A 22,445-nucleotide genomic window follows, 5' to 3' on the forward strand; every position below is an offset into this window, starting at 1 on the left:
GCCGCGTCCCGTCTCTTCATTCGCCGCAGAGGAGTCTCTCCCCAGAGCAGCCTCTGGTTAAAGTGGAGCTGGGAAGTGAAGAAGTTGAGCTTTGGGTAGATCCTGGGGCTACTTCCTCTGTTCAGAAGACTTTAGAGGGGAACTAAGCAATAAGAATATAAGCATTGCTGGTACGACAGAGACCCATGAAACTTGGCCATTTTTGAAACCTTTAACAATGAAGCTGGGAAAACAGTGGGTTACTCATCAGTTTTTATACTAGCCAAATTCTCCAGAAGCGTTGTTTAGGGAGAGATCTACTCCAAAAAATTGGAAGCAGAAATCTGATTTTAAAACGAGGAAATAGAAATCTGAATTCCAGAAACTTTTTGTGTCGAGGCAGCAGCTTTGTTATTACAGGCTATGCTGCCTTGAAAGGAGAAAGATACGCCTGGAGGTCAGAGATGCTGTGATTCCTATTGTACGAGCCGGAGAGGTTCCTCGAAAATCCCACAGGTCAAAACCTGTAAGGACTGACTTAAAGCCTGGATCATCCCCGCTGAGAATGAAACAGTGTTGCCCGAAGCTGGAAGCTAGGAGTGGGTCGGTAGCGATAATTCAGAAATTCTTGAAGTACAGCCTGCTGGTGGGGTGTGTATCGAAATCCAACACCCCTGTGTTGCCAGTGAAAAAGGCCAAGGGTTAAGATTGCTGTTTGGTGCAGGATTTAAGAGCAATAAATCACATACCTCAAGGTATTTATCCTGTAGTAGCACATCCATATGGATACTAAACCACCCTTACAGGGGAACAGGGATGGTGTACAGGTTTTGATGTGAAGGATGCCTTTTTCTGTGTTCCCCTGGGCACTGACAGTCAGAAGCCTTTTGCTTTTGAATGCACAAACCCAGAAAGAGGAAGGAAAAGGCAATACACTTGGGCGGTTATACCACAAGGCTTTCAAAATACCCCAACAATCTTTGGGAATCAATTGGCAAAGCAGTTTGACATTTGGAGAACAGAAAATGATCAGGGAAGAGTTCTGCGATCGTAGGATGATATTCTGGTTTCAGCAGGGACTTGGGAGCTGTGTCTTTCCCTGACGATAAGCCTTCTAAATGTCTTGGGAATTAGTGGATATGGAATTATCCAGGAGTCACTTCCACGTTTGGGGTTTGAAGTGCTGGAAGGCCAGAGACAGTTGGGATCCCAACAGAAGGAGGCTATTCGCTGCCTCGCGGAGCCTCAGACTCTCAAGGAACTACGAGGATTTCTCGGGGTGGTCGGATGGTGTCGGCTTTGGGGAGGCAATTGTGTTTTATGTGTGAAAGCTCAGCATGAGCTACTGAAAACCTCCTGCCATGGGTCTATTGGCGGGACAGAGGAGGGTAAAGCCACTTTCAAGCGTCTGAAGTGAGCTCTGGTGGAGGCCCCCACGTGGGGATTACCTGATGTGACAAAGACCTGTGCACTTCTTAAGCGTGAGGGAAAAGGTATTGCCTTCGGAGTTCTGGCACATTGTTTAGGGCCTCAGGGGCGGGCTGTAGCTTGCTCCTGCAAAGAGCTGGATGGGGTGAGCTCAGGATGGCCTGGATGCCCTAAAGCAGGAGCAGCACCTGTGCTACTGATGCAGGAGGCCCCTAAGTTCACCATGGGGCAGGAGGTGACCATCCATGTACCACCCGTGGTCGTCACGGCACTAGAAGATAAAGGAGGGCATTGGTTGGCCCCTAGCATAATGTTAAACTATCAAGTGTCATGTGGGGAGGGGGTCCTCCCATTTTGGGATGGGGAGGGGTCTGTTTTTTGGGCTCCGTTTCCTTGACAGTGCAGATCTGAGGGCTGCCCTGCTGCTAAGGACTTCCATCGAGGGGGAGCTTCTGCGTGACAACTGCATGAGAGTGACCTGCTGGAGGGTCCCCTTGGGGGGTCCTGATGTCCCAGGAGTGCTCTGTGGGGGGTCCTTCTGCTTCTAAGCTGTCCCTAATGTCACTAGGGTGTCCCTGGGAAGGTCCTAATGTCCCCGGGAGTGTCCCTGGTGTCCCAGGGATGTCTCCAGGGATGTCCTAGTGTTCTCAGGTGTCCCTATAGGCATTTGGGTGTCCCAGTGTGTCTTGGGGGGGTCCTGGTGTCCCAGGGGGAGTTCCTAATGCCCCTACAGTTTCCCTGGATGCAGGTCGTGTGTTTCCAGGGGGGTCCTAAATGTTCCAGTGTTGTCACTGAGGTGGTCCTGGCATCCCCAGGCCATTCTAGATGTCCCAGTGGTGTGTCTCAATGGGTCCTTGTGTATCACAATGTGTCCCTGGTGGGGGTCATTAATGTCACAGTGGTGTCCCTGGAGGGGTCCTGATGTCCCCAGGCCATTCTAGATGTCCCAGTGGTGTCTGTCAGTGGGTGCATGTGACCTAATGTGTCCTTCTGGGGGTCCTTAACGTTCTAGCGGTGTCCTCGGGGGAGTCCCTGATGTCCTAATGGTGTCCCTGGGGGGGGTCGTGGGTGGGGGTGGGGGGCGGTCCTGGTGTCCCAGTGTGTCCCTGGGACATTCTGGGGTGTCCCTGGGCGTGGTCCTGGTGTCCCCATGGAGGGGAGTGGGTAGTCCGTTATGTCCCCAGGATGGGGTTCCTGGGAAATTCATAATTTTACAGTGGTGTCCCTGGAGGGGTCCTGATGTCCTAAAAGCTATTCTAATGATGTCCCAGTGGTGTCTCCCAGGATGTCCTTGTGTGGCAAGGTATCCCTGTGGGGGTCCTTAATGTCCTAGTGGTGTCACTGGGGCGGTCCTGGTGTCCCTGATGTCCCAGTGATATCCCCAGGAATGTCCTTGTGTCCCCAGTATGTCCCTTGTGCACTTCTGGTCCTGTGGGGGTCCTGGTGTCCCGGGAGGAGTCCTTAATGCCCCTCCATTGTCCCTGGGGTAGGGCTTGTGTTAAAGGGGGGTCCTTAATGTCCCAGTGCTGTCCCTGGTAGGGGTCCTGGTGTCCCCGGGGAAGGTGAGGGGGTGGTCCCTGATGTCCCAGGGGGCGTCCCTGGGAAATTCCTAAATGTCACAGTGGTGTCCCTGGAGGGGTCCGGATATTACCAGGCCATTCTATATATCGCCGTGGTGTCTCCCCGTGTGTTCTTGTGTCCCAGTGTGTCCCGGTGGGTGTCTTTAATGTCCCAGTGACATCCCTTTGGGAGTCCTGGTGTCCCCCCGGAAGTCCCTAACATCATAATATTGTCCCTGCCTGTGTGCTGGTGTCCCCAGTGTGTCACTGCAGAGTTCCTGTTTCCCTGGGGATGTCCTCGGTGAGCACAGCCTCTCCTGCCTGATCTCTGCCTGCCCTCACCCTCGCTGCACTCTGCGACCGAGACCTGCAGCCGCTGAAAAGCTCACCCTCACCCAGCCCGACGGCCAGGGCCGAGAAAGGTGGAGCGCTGCTGCTCCTCCCGCGGAGGATTCACAGCGGGCCTCTCTCAGGGAGTCCCTCAGCAGCTCTCCTGCTCTTGTTTCGTGGTCAACAAGGAGCGAAAGCGTGCCCAGATCTAGTCTGAGAAAGCTTTTGGCACGTGATAGAGTTTTGCTCTTCCCTGTGGTCAGCCTTTGTGCCGTTTTCCTGGGCAGGGGGTCCTGGTCACAGGACTCGGGACCTTTGCTACGGTCCAAGAGCGATTCCAAGGTGAGGAAGAGGTGTACGCGGTTTGAAGACCCGTCTCCCAGCTAGACATTGGTGAGTTAACTCTGCGGGAGCTCGCGTTCCTCACAGAGGTTATCCCTGGTGAGAAGACAACGGCCGCCCTCCACTTTCCCGCGCCCTGTTTGGGACTGGGGTGCATGCTCTCTGCCCTTCAGAAAGGGCACAGAGAAGCTGGGATTTCAGAATTTCTCTGGAGAGAATTCCCTCCAAAGTTAGGCAGACAGCTTGAGCTCCTCCCAAAATAACCACTCCCCAAGAGCCGTTTCCATGAACGACCTTTTCTCTGGCATTCCGTTTCTAATTTTACATAGAAATTCAGCCCGCTCTGCCAGTGACGATGTTCCACCTGTCTGGTGTTGGGGGGAGATAGATTGCTAATAAAACCCATGCATGGCTGCATGGCCACGAGGAAGAGGGGTGCCGTGCCTCACACGAGAGTCGTGAGGATTAGTGCTGGGAAGCTGCAGAGGGTAGGGGTCACCCTTCAAGCCCGTGTCATCGTTTCCTGCCCAGGTTTCGCTTTACGGTGGTCAGCAGAGCAGTGGCCAAGGCTTTGTCCGCCTGGGCCAAGAAGGCTGCAGCAAAGTCCAGGCTCAGACAAGGTGTGGGAACAGGTCTCCGCTGCCCAGCTGAGGCCCTGCCCCGCGCTGGGTGACCACAGCTCCGTCAAAAGGCACTCCCCAGGGGGCTGCTCTGCTGAGTTTCCTCCTTTGCCGGGTGCAGAGGCGCATCCTGGCAAGCTGCTGCAGAGACGGAGGAAGCTTTCCCTTGCTGCACTGCCAAGTCAGGGGCCAGGCACAAGACAGAAAGACTTGGGCAAGAAGACTTCTGAGAGGTGAGACCCTGGTGGGAAGGGATGAAAGGGATCCTGCACCCGTGGAGGAGAGACCTCCCCTCCGGACACTCCGGCTGCAGGGACGCGGCAAGGTCCCTGACACGTGCCGCATGGCTCTTATGTGCTTGTTTCCCCTGTTGTGGGCCCCTCCCTGGGGAAGGTGGCGGATGCTGAGTGCACCCCACGTCCCTGTGGTTCCCTCACGCAAGAGCTGAGGTGCAGACCTCCCCCGTCCATCTGAGGGGGCTCAGGAAAGGCTCCCCGCTGCCAGCAGAAATGGCCCCACCTCGCGTGCTGCTTCTGCCAGCCTGGGGAGCTTTGGTGCCAGGCGAAAGTGGGAGAGCAAACTGCCCCGTGCTCATGCCGACTGCTCCCGGTGCCTCTTTGCAGTGCGCTCCCCCCACGTCCAGGCAGCTCCCCCAGGATGAAGGAGGCAGGCAGGCAGGAGCCGGCTTCTCCAGCCAAACCCACCTCTACACTCCCATCCTCAGACGACTGCCAGAAAGCGCTGCAGGTGCGTGCCTTGCTGTAGCTGCCGTGCTGCTGGGGACTCGGCAGAAGCCTCTTTGTGCAGAGAGCCAGCCTGAAAGGAGCCCTGGACGTGCGCTCCTTGTCGGCTGTCTGTCACCTCCTTCAGATCTTCCTTGCCCCCTGGGTTGTCACAAAACACTTTCTCCTGGCCCAGGGGCTATGGGAGATGCCCAAGTCCTTTCTCGGCTGTTCACAGTGCAGGGCTTTGGTCGCAGCTGTGTTTGCCAGGAGCCTAGAATGACCCCCGAGCCCCCGATGTGTTAGGGGCAAAGCCCTGCCAACCGACCAGCTGAGGCAAGGGGCGGCAACACGGGTCAGACCCGAAGGACACCCGTTCCAGGCGCTGAGACTAATCCTGCCTTCTGCTGCCTTGCCGTCCCCTCCAGGAGGTCTGGCAGCTGCCTGCAGAGTGGGAGCAAGTGAGGCCCAAGTGGCAAGAGCAGCTCGAGCAAGCAAAGGCAGAGTGGGCGGCGTGGGGAGCCTGGTCTGCGGGGAAGGACCGACAGCAACCCCAGGTACGGGCAGCGATTGACACCGCTGAGAGCAGCAGCCACCCTCTCCTTCGGGGCACCCAGGGCGGCAGGTCTCCAGAGCGGGGGAGCAGGACAGACACCCAGCTGCAGGGCAGGGGTTTGCCTGCTCATGCTGGTGAGGGAGAGAGTGGCAGCAGGATGCAAGCGACAAAATCGGCCGTGATAAGAGGCACGCAGTGCTGGGTCTCCCGGCTGCCAGGTCCTGCTGCAGGCTGCTTTCAAGAGGTCCTCTGGGAAACAGCACCTGTGGATGCCGTCTGCTTTGCTGAGAGCGTCTGCTCCTTGGCAGGCCCTCGGCACTGGAGGCGCTTGGACTCCCCACCCTCCAGCCCAGCCCAGGAGAGAGGCAGTCAAGGAGAGGTGGAGAAAGGCTCCAACCCCTCTCCCAGCAGAGCAGAAGACAGCAGCAACCTCTAGGCCTGGGGGAAACCTGCATGAGGGAGGAAGTAGGCTTTTCCTCCTCCCCTTAAGCTTTGAGTGTTGTTCTGTAGAAGGAAGAGAGTTGCCTTATTGCCCCAGGATGGGGTAGGGGAGCCCGGAGGCAGCGGTGCCTGAGCCTGGGACAGGGTTCTCCAGCCTGGAGGCCAAAGCTGTTGGTGGGACTCTTCCCTCCGGCCTCCTGCCTGGTCCCTGCAGGGGGCAGGGGACCCGTGCTGGGGCAGCAAACACTGCTGTAAAGCCTAAAGGTGTCCCCAGGGGCTGCTCCCAGCTCTGCCTGGGAGCTGCTGCCGTCAGATTCACCCACTAGCAAGCAGTTCCTGGTGCAGGAGTGACAGCTGCGTGGAGGAGAACAGGTCTGGGTGTCTAATACCAAGGTCTCCAACATCAGCTGAGCAGCGTTTATTTTAATGGTTTGGGTTTTTTTTTCTCCCCAGGAGTTTCCATAGTACCCCAAAGCCATTTTCTGTCAGAAAAGGTGCAGGCACGTGCACGAGACACGGGTGTTTCTCTGTGTTGTAACTGGGAGCAAAGGCGGCTTTTCTTTTCGTTCCAGCTGGAAGGGGAGCACAGAGCGTCAGCCCCAGGGAGGCAGCCCTGCTCCCTCGTCCTGGCTGTGGGTGTGAGCCCGTGCACGCTCCACCTCTGGAGGAAAGGCACTGAAGAAGAGCAGCCTGGGAGGGACCTCCCAGAGCCGGCTGGGGAGAGGGCTGGTCACCCCGCGGCCCATGGCGACTGCCGGGAGCAGCTCGGCGTGGCCAGTGGCCTCTGGGCACGGGCCTGCGGGCCTCCCCTGCGTTCTGTAGGCGGGCACCGGAGCGTCCCCAGGCCTGGGCGCCCTGTGTGGGAGCCATGCGTGGGGACAAGGCCCCGGGCGGTGGCAGCCGGAGCTGCTGCACGCACACAGGACTGAGCTCTGCAGAGGCTGCTGGCACCGGGGGGATGTGGGAGGTGCGGGCTCGGGCCTGCTGGGGCCTCTGTGAGGGGCAAGCAGGGGCTGCCCCACGCCGGGCACAGCCGGGCACAGCCAGTCCCCGCCAGGCTCCACAGCATCCACAGCCAGGGCTTTGTGATGCAGGCGGCGCAGCGTGCCCAGAGGTCATTGTGATGCGGGTCCCCACGGTGACCCCGCGGGTATTTAAGGAGCCAGAGCCCTGGGGTGCCCACTCCCAGGAGAGCCACTCCCTCAGGAGGCAGCATCTCCCCTGGGTGACCATGGCCGGTCGTCGGCAGGCGCCGCCGAAGATGCCCACGCATGAGGAGGCAAACGCCCCCCCCCAGCCCAACAGCAGGCTGCCGGGCCTGCAGAACCGGCGCCAGGTGAGGGACGGGGCAGGAGGGGGAGGCCGGTGGTGGGACGGGGCCACGCGGAGCTGCCTTAGTGCCAGGGCCGGGCTTGCCGCCACTGTGGGGGCCGCTGTGCCAAGGCAGCCGCCTCCAGTCCTTGACTTCTCCTCCTCCTGCCCGCAGATGGGCCACAGGCGGCCGCTGGCAGCGCCGCAGGACAGCCAGGGACAGGCTTCGTCCCCCCATGGGAACAGGCTGCGACGGCTCCCCTGCCCACAGAGCTCGCAGGCCGCTGGGAGCCGACGCGCACAGGTAGGGAGCCCGAGGGAGCCCGGGACAAACGTCTTCCCGAGTCCAGGCGCTGCCGACAGGCAGGCGGGAGCTGCAGGAGGGGACGGGAGGGCCCGGTCACCTAGCAAGCTGAGCCCCCCAAGCCATGCCTGCAGGCTGCCCGGGCATGCTGGGGATGCTCCCAGGAGTCACTGTGGGCCATGGCCGGAGCAGTGCGCTCCCCAGCCAGCTCTGGGAGCCGAGCGGCAACTCCCTGTGGGGCCGAGTGCTGCCCTGGGGGCTGGCAGGGGAGCCGGCACAGGGGCTCTTCCAGCTGGGACACGGGGGCACGGGCGAAGGGCCACAGTCACGCAGCCTCTCTCCTCGCCTTCTCTTGCAGATGGACAGCCCGGCGTGCAGGGTGGCAATGCCCTCCATCAGGGTGAGGCGGGAGGAGACAGCCCGTCTGCCAGCAAGGCAGGCAGCAGCACCACAGAAGGTGCACGCAGCTCGGGCACCAGGAGCTGCCAGCACTTGCTGCAAGCTCCCGCCTCTGCCAGCAGCAGCCTCTGCAGCTTCTGCCCAGGGCAGGGGAAAGGCCAGCAGCACTGCAACCAGCAGACAGCGACAGCTTGTCCCATCTACTCGGGGCATCCCTGGTGAGCAGGGGAAAGCCACCAGTGCGCAGAGCAGGAGGCATGCCCCACACAGCCCTGCAGCCAATGCCGCAGCTGGGAAGGAGACAAAGAGGTGCCTTTTGAGGAAGGACCCGGACAAGGTTTGCACTGGGAGCCACCGACCCAGCCAGCAGACAGCGGCACAGTGGCATCGGGAACACAGGCTGGGTGCGGCGAAGATGGCAAGATCAGAGGAGGTCCGGGCGGCCCAGAGTGGCAAGGCCTCTGCAGGTCAGCACGTGCGTGACGCACGTAAAAGCACCGGTGCTGCTGGCAGGGTTTCTGTGCCAGTTTCCCTGGGCAGGAGGGATGTGGCTTCAGGGCAGCAGGGACAAGTGGAAGAGCGCCACCCCAAAACACAGCTGTCTCTCATAAAGACCAAGTGCAAAGGCAAGTCGCTGCGGGAGCACCAAGAGGCTCTTAAGGAGCATGTGGCCATGCCGTCAGTGAAGACGGAGGATCAGATGGCCACCATCACCACAGCCAGCAGACACCAACAGCTTGACTCATCTACTCGGGGCATCCCTGGTGAGCAGGGGAAAGCCCCCAGTGGGCAGAGCAGGAGCCATGCCCCACGCAGCCCTGCAGCCAATGCCACAGCTGTCTCCCAGCCCACCCGCACCCGCTGCCTCCAGAACCAGCTGCAGCAGGAGATGGCACTGTCCACCCAACCCATCCTGCAGCGGTTCAAGCGCGAGCTGCCTGCCTCCCCCTGCACGGCCCAGCCCGAGGGCTCTCCTGGCCACCAGGGCCATCAGGGGACGCAGAGCTCCTGCTCCTCTGGCAGAAACAGGCCCCACACCTTGGCGGCCCTGCAGGAAAGACCAACAGAAAGCCACAGTGCTGGGCCACAAGCCACGTGCCAGGCTGTGAGAGGTGCTCAGCTCCGGGTGATGGAGCGGGAGGACTTGATGCTGCCTGGCAGCGCATACAGCCATCTCCTGCAGCAGAGCAGACGCCTGCAGCGTCTTCTGAAAGACCTGGAGAGGCAACAGAGTGCCCTTGAGATGGAGAGCCGCCTCCTGGGAAAGGACGGTTCTCCAAGAGCGTGCAAGGAGGCAGGGAGACTGCAGCAGAAGAATGCTCAACTAGCTGCCCTCACCTTGCGGCTGGGAGAGCGAGCCAGGCAGCTGCAGGTGACCATCCATCGCCTGGTCAATGCTCGCGGGCCACTGCCCATCCAGCGCTCCGCTGAGCAACTGTGCCCGCCATTGCTTCCTCAGCCCAGGGGTGGAGAAATGGGAGAGCCCAGCAGAGCTCTGCTGGCACGGGACAAGCGGCACGACTTGGCACAGAAGGCAGCTGAGGGGCTGGAGGCCCGAGCAGCCGCAGATGAAGAGGGATCCTCTGATGTGAGCACCCCTGGGCAAGCTTGTGAGGAGTTGCAGGTGCAGCTCGCCAAGGTGACAAATGAAAACACCCACCTGGCTGAAGAAAACGCTCGCCTGCGTGGGCAGATGGCTTTGACAGAACAGGTTCAGGCTGAAAATGCCAACCTGAAAGGGCAGCTAGCGCGACTGGCAGAGGAGCGAGACTCTGCCATCCAAGCAACCATCTGTCTTTTTACCCAACTGGAAGCGGCCAAGCGCGAGCTGACAGCCATGAGGGACAGGGCAGAAAGGAGTCAACAGCTGGAGAGGGAACATGAGGAGACAAAGCTGGCCCACAGGGAGCACAGAGAACCCCTGCGAGCGTTTCCAGCCCCGCTGAAGGAACTGAGTGATCGGTTTGAGAAGCTAAAGAAATGCTGCCAGCAGCTGTTTCAGGAACTGGAATGGCTGGGAGGAGAAAGATCCAACAGCACCGTTTCCGAGCCGCAGCAGGCTAACCTGGGAGCAGACAAGGAGTCCGTCCTGCTGGAGGCTATGAGAAAACAACCGGCAGAGCTTCGAGCATTCATCGCTCGTTACAGCTATGATCCTTTCGACGGTCCCAACGAGCGGCCTGAGCTGGAGCTTCCGCTAGTTGCTGGACAATACGTTTACATCTTTGGAGACGCGGATGGAGACGGTTGGTACGTGGGAGAGCTGACCGACGGCACAAGGGGATTGATCCCCTCTAATCTCGTTGAGGAAGTTCCAGGTGACGGGCGACCTGATGACACCACAGTCTCCCCAGAGACAAGTGATTGGTGGCAGGGCATAGATGACGTCTGTCCTGTCTTCTCATAGAGCTTCTCATTAAACCTCTTTTAATGACCTCTCTGTGTAATCTCACTCCCTGTCCTGTTTGTCTGAGAGCTGAAGGGACGCTGTGCCTGCTATGGGGGACGTGGCGGGGGTGGACTGAGTGCCAGCTACTGGAGTCAAGGCGAGGCCGTAGGCAGCTCTGGCTTGTGGTGCCAGCTACTGGTGTGCGTCCCAGTGCAGCCAGTGGAGTGAGGGGGGGTCCGAGTGCAGCTACTGGAGCCAGTGGGGATCTCAGCCATCAGGCACTAGGGGTGCGTCCTGAGAAACCACAGGGTATTTGCACTACAGTAGCATGTGCAGTAAAGAAAACTGGTCTTGCAGTTTGATCCAACGCTGCATCTGCAAACAAAACGAGGCGGAGGCATGAGGAACATGGATGGAAACCTCACCTGCCACACCAAAGTTACGCCACGGAAACTCTTCCCTTTTTGTCACCTGCCTCGGGTTTGGTAAATCTTTTGCCGAGTCTGAAGCAAAGGCCCATTGCCTCTTCTTCCTGTTTCTAACGGCTAACGTCTGGGTTTCACAGGCTGCTTTGTTGTGCGGCACCGCTTACACCCCAGAGTTGCCTTCATAAATGCATCCTTGTACTAGGAAAGGAAAATCGCCTGTCATGCCAGTCATACCACTGTACTACCCTACCCGCAGGGCAACAGACCGCCCTGCTTGTAAGAGGATTTAATACAGGAAATAATCCTCAAGTATCTGGGTGTTTTAACAGTTTAATCACGTCCTTGCAGTCTGACTGCTGACACAATCTAACAAGAAAAAATATTAAGGGGGCTAAATCTGTGTTTCAAAAAAAGTGGGGTTTCTCTTTCCCTTCCTGAGAAAACTTGCTCCCTCTACGTTTCTGCCCTGTCATTTCATCTAGCAGCTTCGAAGAAGGGTCTCCCGGCCAGCTATTTTGATGTCATGGCGAGCTCTGAGATGTTTGAGTTTGTTCCTTTCACGCCCCCAGAACTTGGAGTCCTGTGGCTACAACAGCATCTCTGCTGCTGTACAAAAGCAGGGCCCTTGCCAGGTCCTCACGATAACGCACTTGATGGGCAAGGTGAACACGTTATTTTACACAGCTTCAGAAATCTCACTGCATTGTTGCCTGCGAAAAGCCACTTTCCTTTTGGCATTTGAGACACCTTTGAACACTGACCATAGAGCCCTGTGGCAACCTCTAGGCCTGGGGGAAACCTGCATTAGGGAGGAAATGCCTTAAGAGGAAACTCCCCTTAAGCTTTGAGTGTTGTTCTGTAGAAGGAAGAGAGTTGCCTTATTGCCCCAGGATGGGGTAGGGGAGCCCGGAGGCAGCGGTGCCTGAGCCTGGGACAGGGTTCTCCAGCCTGGAGGCCAAAGCTGTTGGTGGGACTCTTCCCTCCGGCCTCCTGCCTGGTCCCTGCAGGGGGCAGGGGACCCGTGCTGGGGCAGCAAACACTGCTGTAAAGCCTAAAGGTGTCCCCAGGGGCTGCTCCCAGCTCTGCCTGGGAGCTGCTGCCGACAGATTCACCCACTAGCAAGCAGTTCCTGGTGCAGGAGTGACAGCTGCGTGGAGGAGAACAGGTCTGGGTGTCTAATACCAAGGTCTCCAACATCAGCTGAGCAGCGTTTGTTTTAATGGTTTGGGTTTCTTTTTCTCCCCAGGAGTTTCCATTGTGCCCCAAAGCCATTTTCTGTCAGAAAAGGTGCAGGCACGTGCACGAGACACGGGTGTTTCTCCGTGTTGTAACTGGGAACAAAGGCGGCTTTTCTTTTCATTCCACTTGACGCTGGGTAAGACAAACCTTTGATCTGACCCAGCAGAGCTGTTTTGATGCTCTTGTACGAACACTGGAGGAATTTGCTCCCCCTCTGCTCCTATAGAGAGGAACAGAGCGGTCTCTGCGCACGCCCACTATTCTGTCACAAGCTTGCTCTAAAACACATGGTACCAACAGCCACTGAAAGCCTGAGTGCTTCCAGATTCAGGGATGAGGAAGAAAACTGTGCTGGAGCCTGATGTGAGGAGTACAGGCACAGAAGCCTCCTCTGGAGAGTTCTGCACCATAGCATGACCCCAGGTTCTGGACAAGCAAGGGGTTAAGTTAACCTTCCCTCTCCCGAGTTTGGGAGGAGGAGACTAGTTAAAGAGTAGTTCTAACAGAAAGAGGGAATCTGTCAAACAAAACGCTCAACAGTCCCTGAATTGCTCTTCAATTGCTCAAAAAACGAGGCCAGTTATTTAACCAGTTACAGTCCAGGACCAACATCAGGATTCTCACAAATATACAAAACCTCCCTCCCAAACAACTACGTGGTTCATGCGCTTAATTCCCCCAGTTCTTGACAAGGAGGTTCGGGTCACGGACTCCAAAGGCCTTCAACAAGGGACAACCTATCATTCTAAAAATGCAATTCAAAAATTCTCGAAACTGACAACATTTAAAGTGCGGTCAACACTTAATATGAGTGGGCACCAATTAAGGAGTGCTGCCAACTCTATGCACTAGCACAGGGATGTGCTCTTCCCTACACAGTACGGAGCAGAACAGTCTAGTCTAGGCTTGAGCTATGCAGAGGCTTGATCAGAATACACATCCCTTTCTAGAAAGATACCCAAGAGGAAGATGACTAATCTTTATAACGCTGGCTGAAAGCAACAATGGGAGGTTTGCACCAGCTGATGATTTCCGATCTAGAAACTTCAGTGAAGGCGTCAAGCTACCGATAGAGCAATAAAACAGTAGCCTCAATGCATACACAAAAATGAGATTTTGAGTGCCTACATGCAAGGTAGGTCTCATGCAGCAGAAACAGATGCAGTCAATCTCCTGAGCTTACTTTGTTTTCAAAATAAGACCAAAAAAAAGCAGAGCATGCATTTGCTGCCTTAACAGAGTAACATCTAGAATGCCCCTCACTCCTCATGAGACTTACAACTTTACATACCGGGAAGACCAGCTACAGGTAGACTGAAGTACAATTACAACTTGTTGTACACCACAAGGTATAAGCCAATGAAGATGCTTTATACCAGTCAAATGTCAATAAACTATACTTTCCACAGAAAACAGAGCTTAACAACTATTTACCAGAAACAATCTAAGCGTTTATCTAAATTTAAGCAAAAATCTGCCTCCAGTGGCAATTCTCAAAATACTCTTCTTTGTTGGAGATTAAAGATGGTATGTTACAACCTAAAAAAGCATCCACTTCATCACCACGAATACACCTGCACTACGCATGTTTCCCATGCAAATGAACACCCTAACTTGGCCAACAGGCTGACACATGTCATGCTCATTAACATGGGATACTTTTTCATTCCGTCTTCTTTTTTATATCTTGCTTTACCAAGCAAACCCTTCACTGTCCATTAAAAGCTTAATTAAAGAAGCCTTCGGTTCTTAAGCAGGCAACAATATTGAAAAGCTATCGGTCCAGACCCTAGCATTACTATCAAATATAGTTAGCTCAAGAAAGATGTTGGTTTACCTCCCTTTACCCCTTACCTGCTCTGGACTGAACAATTCTTCCTGAAAAATCATGAGGGAGAACTCAGCTGCGCGGTGATGTGGTTCTTTGCTCCGTTCTTCATCTGCTTCCTGTGTGGTCAGAAGTTCTTGTAGTATTTTAGCAGCAGCAGCAGTTTCTATAGACAGAGTGGTATCGGCAGCACAAAGAATGTCAGAAGGCTGTAACGGAGACAAATCCAGTGCTCCATCTGCTGCCACCAGAAATGACGTGTCTGAAGTTACAGGAGCGAGACATTCCAGCTGGCTTTCCTCAGTTGAAGAAGGTGTGTAACTATTAACAGGCAGTGCCTGATTTCCATTAAGCTCCAGGATTGAATTCTGGCTCTCTACAGGTGCCACTCCCACCTTTTCAGCTTTGCATGATGAATGCACCTCAGCGGCAACCTGAAACATGGCTTCAAGACTGACTTCTGCCTTCTTGTTTTCTTCAGATGTATTACATAGCCAGTCAGACGGCATCAGTTCAGCTTCATAAGATGACTGCATTGGAGGATTCTGGAAAAAACAAAATACAGTGAACTTTTGTATAAAAAATTACCATGACAGGATGTGTATTGATTCTGTTTATCCATTTATCCAAAAGCTTGAAAGATTGTCTGTTATTCTCAGTTAAAATAGCAAGTTTAACCAGAAGAAAAAAAAAACAACTGCTACTTTGTCTTGGTTTTCATTAACCACCTTACTCTTAGCACGCTTCCTTTCTTCTATTCATGGTCTATCCTGGAGAGAAGGTTACTTACCAGGAGCTGGTGTATGCCTGCAGATGCATTGTCTGCACACCCTTTGCACCGCAGGTGTTAAATATACCCAAGCATTCAAATCAGAGACTTCTGGTCTTAGTAGGACCTGTGGGGGTACATTAGAACCACCCTCTTCACGTGCCACATACGTAATAGAAAATGAGAGAGAAAATCCACCTGCCTTCAGCTCCTTCTGAAACTCAAGCATTCCTGTTGTTGTAGTATAAATAAATCAGTATAAACCACAACATTTTTAAGCAAAAGAAAAAGGTCCACGTGCTGTAAATGTGCATATGGACAACACAACTTGAGGAACTCACCGCTTCTTAACCAGTAATACCATTTTCCTCCTCAAGTGATTGTCCCTATATAGGCACATCTACACAAGGGGTGCCCCCCAGGGATGCCCCAGTCCCAGGAGGAGTGGGAGTTCAAATACCGATGACAGCAAATACTGCAAAACTGCCCTGCCTGTCACAGCCTCACATCTGGACTCTCCTGTCATGACAGGGTCCCACAAAGGCACAACCCAAAGTCTGCATCAATCTGCATAAAAACCTGACAGAATTTCAGGTCAGAAACCCTTCTTGTAGAACCTACAGAGACTGCCTTTGCCATCACAGATCAGGTCTGAACACTACTACAATTTTTCACTGTAATGACATCACAGGATGACAGGACACAATCAGCAATCCAGTGATGATTTTTTTAGTAGCATTCATATATATCAAATAACCTTTAAAACAGAACAAAGACAATGAAAGAGTTTTTCAAAAGCAGCAAGTCCCACCCAAGTGAAATGATAGATGACATTTTAACAGCCAGTGTCTGTACTGCTACTTCTTCCGGAGGTGACTCTGTCAAAGGACACTAGAAGGGTCATTTCTTCTGACAAATACAAGTCATACAATGATGTTGAACAGAAACTCAGGTCTATTTAAAATACAGCCTTCTTTTGGAAGAGATCCAGTATGAAGGATTAGTCCTTAGTGCCTGACTATCCTTAGACCTTCTAGCTGAGGTCATGGTTAATGAAAAGCTACTTCCAGAGACAAGTAAATTAGAGAAGAGGAAGCTACAGGATCACCTACTAGGAAAGCCGTATCAGATCAAATGCCAGTGAAGGACTTGGCCTCTCCCTGATGGAGATACCACAAAGAGATGAGATCCCGTCTTCTGGGTGTGTGAAGTCAAGTCCTAGTGTGGATTCGTGTAGATGTGCCAGTTTGTAGATAGCCACAAACTGTGGAGGGTGGGGCGAAACGGAGGGGGAAATAAAACCTGGAATTTGAGAAATTTCGGTTAAGCTAAATCTTTTCATTAAAGGCTAAGCCACCTTTATGTTTTTATGAGATAGGTTCAAACACTATTCCTCTCATTTGATTTTTTTTTCAGTTCTATTTTTTTAAAATGTTAACAAGGTGTTTCATTTCTGTTGCACTGCTTGTTTACTGTCGTAAGTAGTCAGGATTTTAAGATCTGGGTTACCAAACCGTCCAGGAATAAGATCATCCCTGCCAAAAACCAACCAACCAACCAACCAACCCACCCACCCACCCATACTGAATCTGGTAAACCAGTGAGACTGGTTTATTTTGTAATCAAGTGATAAAGTGAGACTGACAATTGTGGCAGAAATAATTTCGAAAAAAGAAAGGAGCCAAGACTTTTGTACTTTCTAGTTTTCAGTGCATAAAAAAATACAACATAAAGAAGCTAAGCAAGAAAAAAAATTTAGATACAAAAATAGTACGAGCAGAATGAAATATTCTACACCAGGAGTCCTCAAACTACGACCCGTGGGCCAGATATGGCCCCCCAGGGTCCTCAATCCGCCCCCCCTGTATTTACAGAAGCCCCACACCACCACCACCCCGCCGGGGGTTGGGGGGGGAAACCAAGCAGCCGCAGATGACTTCCGGCCACCTAATCCACGCACCGGCCCCCTGTTTAGAAAGTTTGAGGACCCCTGTTCTGCGCAATACGTTTGACTGATCTTTAAGGTTTAAAACCTTAACCTGGAAAAACATGAGACCAAGGCCTAGGATACTACTTCTTAACAAGGTCTCAGTGCTTTAATACCATTGTACAAGTTTTGCTTAATTAAAAAAACAAAAATGAAACTTAGCCTCACACCGACTAGTATTGGACAAATGTTTTTCTCCTCGCCCTTTCACCTCAACAGAAAGGCTATCCAGAAAATCACCAGGGGACACGCAAAATCTGGAGGAAGGACACGAATAGCAAACAGAAACTCCTTTTGCTTTAAAGGTCCATCTTCCTTTTAGACTGGACACTTTCTAATTCTCACTTGAGATATGCACATGGCAGAGTATTGTAGAAAAATATTTGAAAGTCTCACTTTAAAATCCATTTTTGAAAAGCAAATGCAGAACTTTTTTTTCATACCTGTTGGATAGCAGGCTTGTGAGTACGGCACTGAAGATGCAGAGCTGCTACAATTTGCAATGGATGCAGCAACGCTTTGAGTCCCTTGCTGAAGTGGCGGAAGAGAAGCCACAGGCTGGAGTGTGTACGTGGCTCCCGTTGGAAGCGTCTGGAGTACCGGAAAGGCAGCCCCTTTATCTGGAAAAGCTGGGGAAGCCCCTTGCCCTGGCAGCAACCCAAGTGGCCCCTGCTGGATCCAAGTGGAAGGGACTGGAGTCGGATCTAATCTTTGTGCCGGTGAAGTGCTGGGGGCTCGGCACGAGGTTGCCGTGTAGGAGTAAGGAGGGAAAACACCTTGACCGTAAAGTTGATGAAACTGTCCTCCAGTCAGCAGTCCTGCAGTGGGTACAAAATAAAGCGAAACAAGTGTTAAGGAAAGGAGTTTTCACAGGCAAAGAAAGGCAATATGAGGAGCCAAGGCTCTACAACATGATTTGGGAAGACTGCCTTTGCTCCAGCATACTTAACCCAGAAAGGAGACTGTACTCTTAGACCCGAGCATGCAGTAACTGCTGTGTGGCACACGAGTGAAGCGCCAACACAGAGGTGTCTGCGTAGCATTCAATCTCCTTCAACTGGCAGTAACGAGTTACCCATATTTAGAAATGGGCCATACATCGGAAAGTGTAGTAACTTACTAAAGCAAACAAAAGCAATTTTGAAAGTACTGTGTGTTAAATCAGACAATACATTTTAAAAAAGGGACATCATAAAGCAAGATTTTACCAAACTCCTCTACTGACAGCTCACAAACAGCTAAGGGAAGGGCAATGTCAAAATCCTCCAAAGGACTTTGCAAGTACTTTATGACAAGTCATTTATTTGGTCAAGAAAAAAAATTCAAAGCCAGTTTTTCCTCAGTCAGCTCAACTAGTTCAGTGCAGACTAAAATATCCCAGACTTTGCCATTTTGTTATTTCCTAGATAGTCCTTTCATTCTTCTCTATTATTTTACAGTTTCCTCTCTCAGACAGTTACTGTTTCATGAAATGGTATTTGCTTTTATACCATGACCAGCCCAATTTCTGTTTTGGTGGCTTTCTTGAAACACTGACAGTAACACCCCGAACGCCTGTGCTCATTGATTTCTCTAAGAACTACTGCATTTGTGACTCCCCTGCAGGATTGCATTTAGCCATGAGAATTACAAGTTTCAGGATGGTTCACGTCAATAGGGTTGATCTAGAAGCCAGGCTTTCTCAGACCTGTAGTTTCCAATTCTCGCTCAAAAGGATTTTTTTTTAAAAATAGCCTCACATTTACCTCTGGCACTCCTCTGACGGAAGCTAATTCAAGAAATCAGTAACATACAGTCATTATTCTGCAAGTTCACATTTAACCGTTAAGAATCACTAAATAAATACCAGCTGACCCTGAAGATTTGCTAAGACTTAACGTATAGGACTGTTTATTCCCTGTTCAGTACTTTCACCATTTATAAACAGAGAAGGAACAGGGGTATGAAAATCCTTTTGTTTATATTTTACCTTTGGATAGGGACATGAAGACTATCTAGTTCTAACACGTAAACAAGACACCACAGGATGCCAAGTTACCCACCTCCCGTTGCCGTACAGGAATTGCTCCTGAATGTTTAACACAGCGTTACATGCTGCAAGACACTGGGAACAGACTGACGCTTTGCAAACACAAGTATCTCTTATCTATCAAATCACCTCACATTTACAGCAAAGACGTGTCCCTAAATAGTCAGTACAGAGCGCAACAGTGCATCGTCAGCCTGTCAGAACTTGACCGCATAGAAACCCCAATGTTTTCCTTGTTCTGTCTTTCTAGAAAATGAGACTCCTAGAGCAAAAACTCTGAAACTGCAGCCATCAAAACAGAGGACAAAAAATGAACAGGTCATCTCTTTCTAATAATTTCCTTTACCAGTGGTCTGCATTACATCAGACAAACCACATGTCATTGAAGTCTGCAATGACTCATCTTAGCCTTAACAACGTTCACATCAAATCATTAATTTAAATGCTTCCTAGCCTCCCTACCGAAATAAGTTCCATCCCTTCTCCGATGCTTCATTTTGTTGTCTTGGTATTGCACGTGCAGTTCCACACACATCACGGAAAACACCACTTGAATTAGATGACAGTTCCTACCCTGACACAGTAACCAAGAGCATGGTGATACCCTACTCTGCTCTAAATGCCAGCCGGTGCTGCAGAGAGCAGTACCGTCAGCTGCTTCTCCCCTTCTCCTGGTCGCACAGTCCTGCCGCTCCTCCTACACCGCGCCTTACAGCTCTGCACCCATGGGGTGCATCACCCGGGTCCAAGAGCCAGCCACAAAAAGGCTGTTAAAGTCTTCTCCGATCGTTGCGCTGAACCAACACGTTGCTGTATCAGCTGCAAGGAAGATGACAGTTAACACGCCACCAAGGGAATGGGAAGCCGGAGTGCTCTTCTGGCAGCAGCCCACAGTTAGAGCAGCCCAAGAGCACTGCAAAGCGAGATATTCACATCTGCCTTACACAGCGCCAGCTACAAAGCTTTCGGGCCGATACAAAACGTGTGGAATAATCCTGAGGGCTCAGACTTGTCTTGGGAAAACTCAGATCCTCTCAAAGAGCGTTAGAAAGAAAGAAAACACGTTGTAGGGCTTTTCAGCAGTATTATTTTCTAATTAGCTCTCACCTACTCATGCAATCCGTTTTAAAAACTGCATAGCTTGTGAATTCTTTTTCAGGAGACAACCGACAAAAATCTTACTACCAGGCCTTGCCTCCTTTGCACAAAACTAACAGGATGCTCTAGTTATCACTTCACATGACTCACTGTTTCGCACACATTTAATGACAGCTTATTAAGCACCCCTACTGATGGGCATCCTTACCGACGGGCAAGAAGCAGTAACGTTCACCTGGTAGAGCTGTGCCAGCTCCACAGAGATCGGGCAAGGGTGTTCTTAGTGTAGTACGCAATGGAGACTGTACTATAGTCTACAGGCAGCCTGAAATACATCTACCTGCATAAACAACAACAGCTTCCCTACACCAGGTGAACTGAGATGCCACCGGCAAGGACAGGTAACCCTTCTCCCTCAGGGGAGTGCCGATTTTCAAAAGCCATGCCACCCAGCGCTTCTCAAAAACCCACCAAGGCCCCACACGGCCCACTCCGACTCACCAGGCCTGTTGGCATTGCTGAGCGTCGAGGGCGGAAGCAGCGGTTGCCCAGCCAGTGGCATGCCAAGCAAGCGCTGGAAGCGGTTGGGTGGGCGGCTGGTCACATCCAGGCCCGCTGCCATCTTCGCCTTGTTGCCTTTTGCCAGGCGCTTCAGGTGGACGAGGAGGGCGGGGTGGTCGCGGTAAAAGTGGGGGCTGCGGAAGCGATGCAGGGGCCCGGTGCAGTTGCCACCGTTGCCTTGTCCACCCTCTGGGCCCGGCCCAGGCCCGGGCCCCACCACACCGCTCCCCGGCAACATCCCCACCTTGCGGAAGCCATAGAGACTGAGCTGTCGCATGAAGCTGCTGAAGTTCGTGGTCTTGAAGAAACCGGCGGCTGCCGCTGCCCCGTCACCACCCGGCGACGTCCCTCGCACGGCACGGCCGCAGCCCCGCCATCCGCCTCAGCCCCGCCATCCTCAGCTCCCCGGTGCCCTCAGGCCCCCCCCAGCTCCCGCCCCCCCCGGCCATTCAGCCCCCCGGGCCATGTCCCTCAGTCCCCCCATCCCCCTCCGCCCCGCCGGTCCCCTCGGCCACCCCCTCCGCCCCGCCGGTCCCCTCACCCCGCCGGCCCTTCAGCTCCGCTGCCACCAGCATCCCCCGTAGTTTCCGTGAGCTACCGGGCGGCTGAAGCTCGGGGCGGCCCCGCCGCCAGCCCGGAGCCGTCCCAGGGGCAGCCTGGAGGTCCTTGAACCACGGCGCGGGCGGGCGCCGGGCCGTGGAAAGCGGCTGCAGGCGGGGCAGAGCGGGGAGCACGCGTTCCGCAGCCCCGCGCCCCGCCATGGCTGCCCGCCGCACCGGGACCGCGCGCGGGAAAGGGGGCGGGGCCGCAGGGCCACGTGACACATCGCATCCCAGGGAGGGGCGGGGCGGGGGCGGGTTCTGCTGAGCAGCCGGACCTGCCCGGGCCGCTGCGCTGTCGCGGGGTGCGGGTGGCGGGGACGGAGGGGGGCGGGGACGGAGGGGACAGAGCGGGGCGCGGGCGGCGGGGGGCTGGGGAGCTGCTCCATGTGCCGGGGGTGCACCGGGCTGGTGCTTACCCCGCCGGGAGGAATGCTGCCGGCAGAGCAGGTGTTGCAAAGTGTCGGCTTAAAAACCACTGGCAGTTCACAAAAGGAAAAGCAAATTTCTAAGGAGCGCAGAGGAACGCGGAACAAATCGGGAATTGTGTCACATTTGCCCTAAAACCCCCCAGACCTGTGCAGTTCTGATCCCCACGCCAGAACAGATCAGGTGGGGTTAAAATGGGGCAGAGAAAATCAGCAGCGAGGGTAAGAACTAGCTTCAGCTGAAGGAAATACTGAAGAAGGAATCTTCAGAGGGGCGGTTATTGTATAAAAACATAGGTAGTAAAGTTGTAGTTAGTGTAAAGGAGGCAAGCACGACTAATGGAGGGTTTCAAATAGGAGAAATCAAATCAGGTACTTAATCACAGGGAAACCGGGGAACTAATTGCCACAGGTTGTTTTGGGTACCACAATGTTACTTGGCTAAGGGAGGATGGGGGGTGTGCGTGTGTGTGAAGAAATAAGAGAGGAAAAAAGAAAAAGAACGAGATTAGCTATATTCACAAAGACCAGAACTCTTAAGCGGCACCTTTGTCACTGCGAGTGCTTGCACTGTGCGCTGGCACAGCTCTGAGGCGGTGCCTGAGCTGCACTGGTGCAGATCTGCCCTCTCCTCTGCCTTGTGCTGCCAGCTGTGACTGCAGGCAGACTGCAGGAACCAGCAGAACCATCCTTACCGCTGCAGAACAGGAATCTGCTATGAACCAACAGGCAAAGAAGAGCAGGGAGCCGGGGAAGGAAGAGTGCGGTGATCTCTCTCTCTGCTTGCATCTTGCCCACAGCTCACCAGCAGTGGCGGAAGAAAATGACATTCCTCTGTCTTGGCTGCCCTCAAAGCAAGGCAGGAGTGAGAAGACTGAGCACCTGTGTGTTTCGTGACCTCAAATACATTATCTTGGAGTTGTCGTAAGATTTCTTAGCAAGAAGGTACAAACCCAAACCTCTTCTTTAACTAAAGTCGTCCTTATTGCTTTGGTTTACAGCACAGCCCCTAACCACCAAGGCAAGTAAAAGCGCAGTAAGTTCCAGAAAGGGGGCAAAATTGAATAAACTGATGGGAAACTGTTCCTATTTTTAAACT

The 22,445-nt window shown here is 53.4% G+C and overlaps 1 protein-coding gene across 1 annotated transcript in view; it reads right to left on the reverse strand.

The window, feature by feature from the left end:
• The window catches only part of LOC130143468 (heat shock factor protein 5-like), a 244,798-nt gene extending 223,718 nt beyond the window's left edge, over positions 1-21,080 (reverse strand). Inside the window, exons 1-4 of the mRNA XM_056326152.1 lie at positions 20,861-21,080; positions 20,260-20,640; positions 17,075-17,449; positions 13,902-14,420 (exon numbers count right to left, since the gene is read on the reverse strand). Of these exons, the coding sequence (XP_056182127.1) occupies positions 14,395-14,420; positions 17,075-17,449; positions 20,260-20,640; positions 20,861-21,080 (1,002 nt within the window). The 3' untranslated portion in view covers positions 13,902-14,394. The remainder of the gene's footprint in view (positions 1-13,901; positions 14,421-17,074; positions 17,450-20,259; positions 20,641-20,860) is intronic.
• Positions 21,081-22,445: the final 1,365 nt, after the last annotated feature.

This window comes from Falco biarmicus, unplaced genomic scaffold (genome assembly GCF_023638135.1).
Source record: "Falco biarmicus isolate bFalBia1 unplaced genomic scaffold, bFalBia1.pri scaffold_30, whole genome shotgun sequence".
NCBI classification, from domain to species: Eukaryota; Metazoa; Chordata; class Aves; order Falconiformes; family Falconidae; genus Falco; species Falco biarmicus.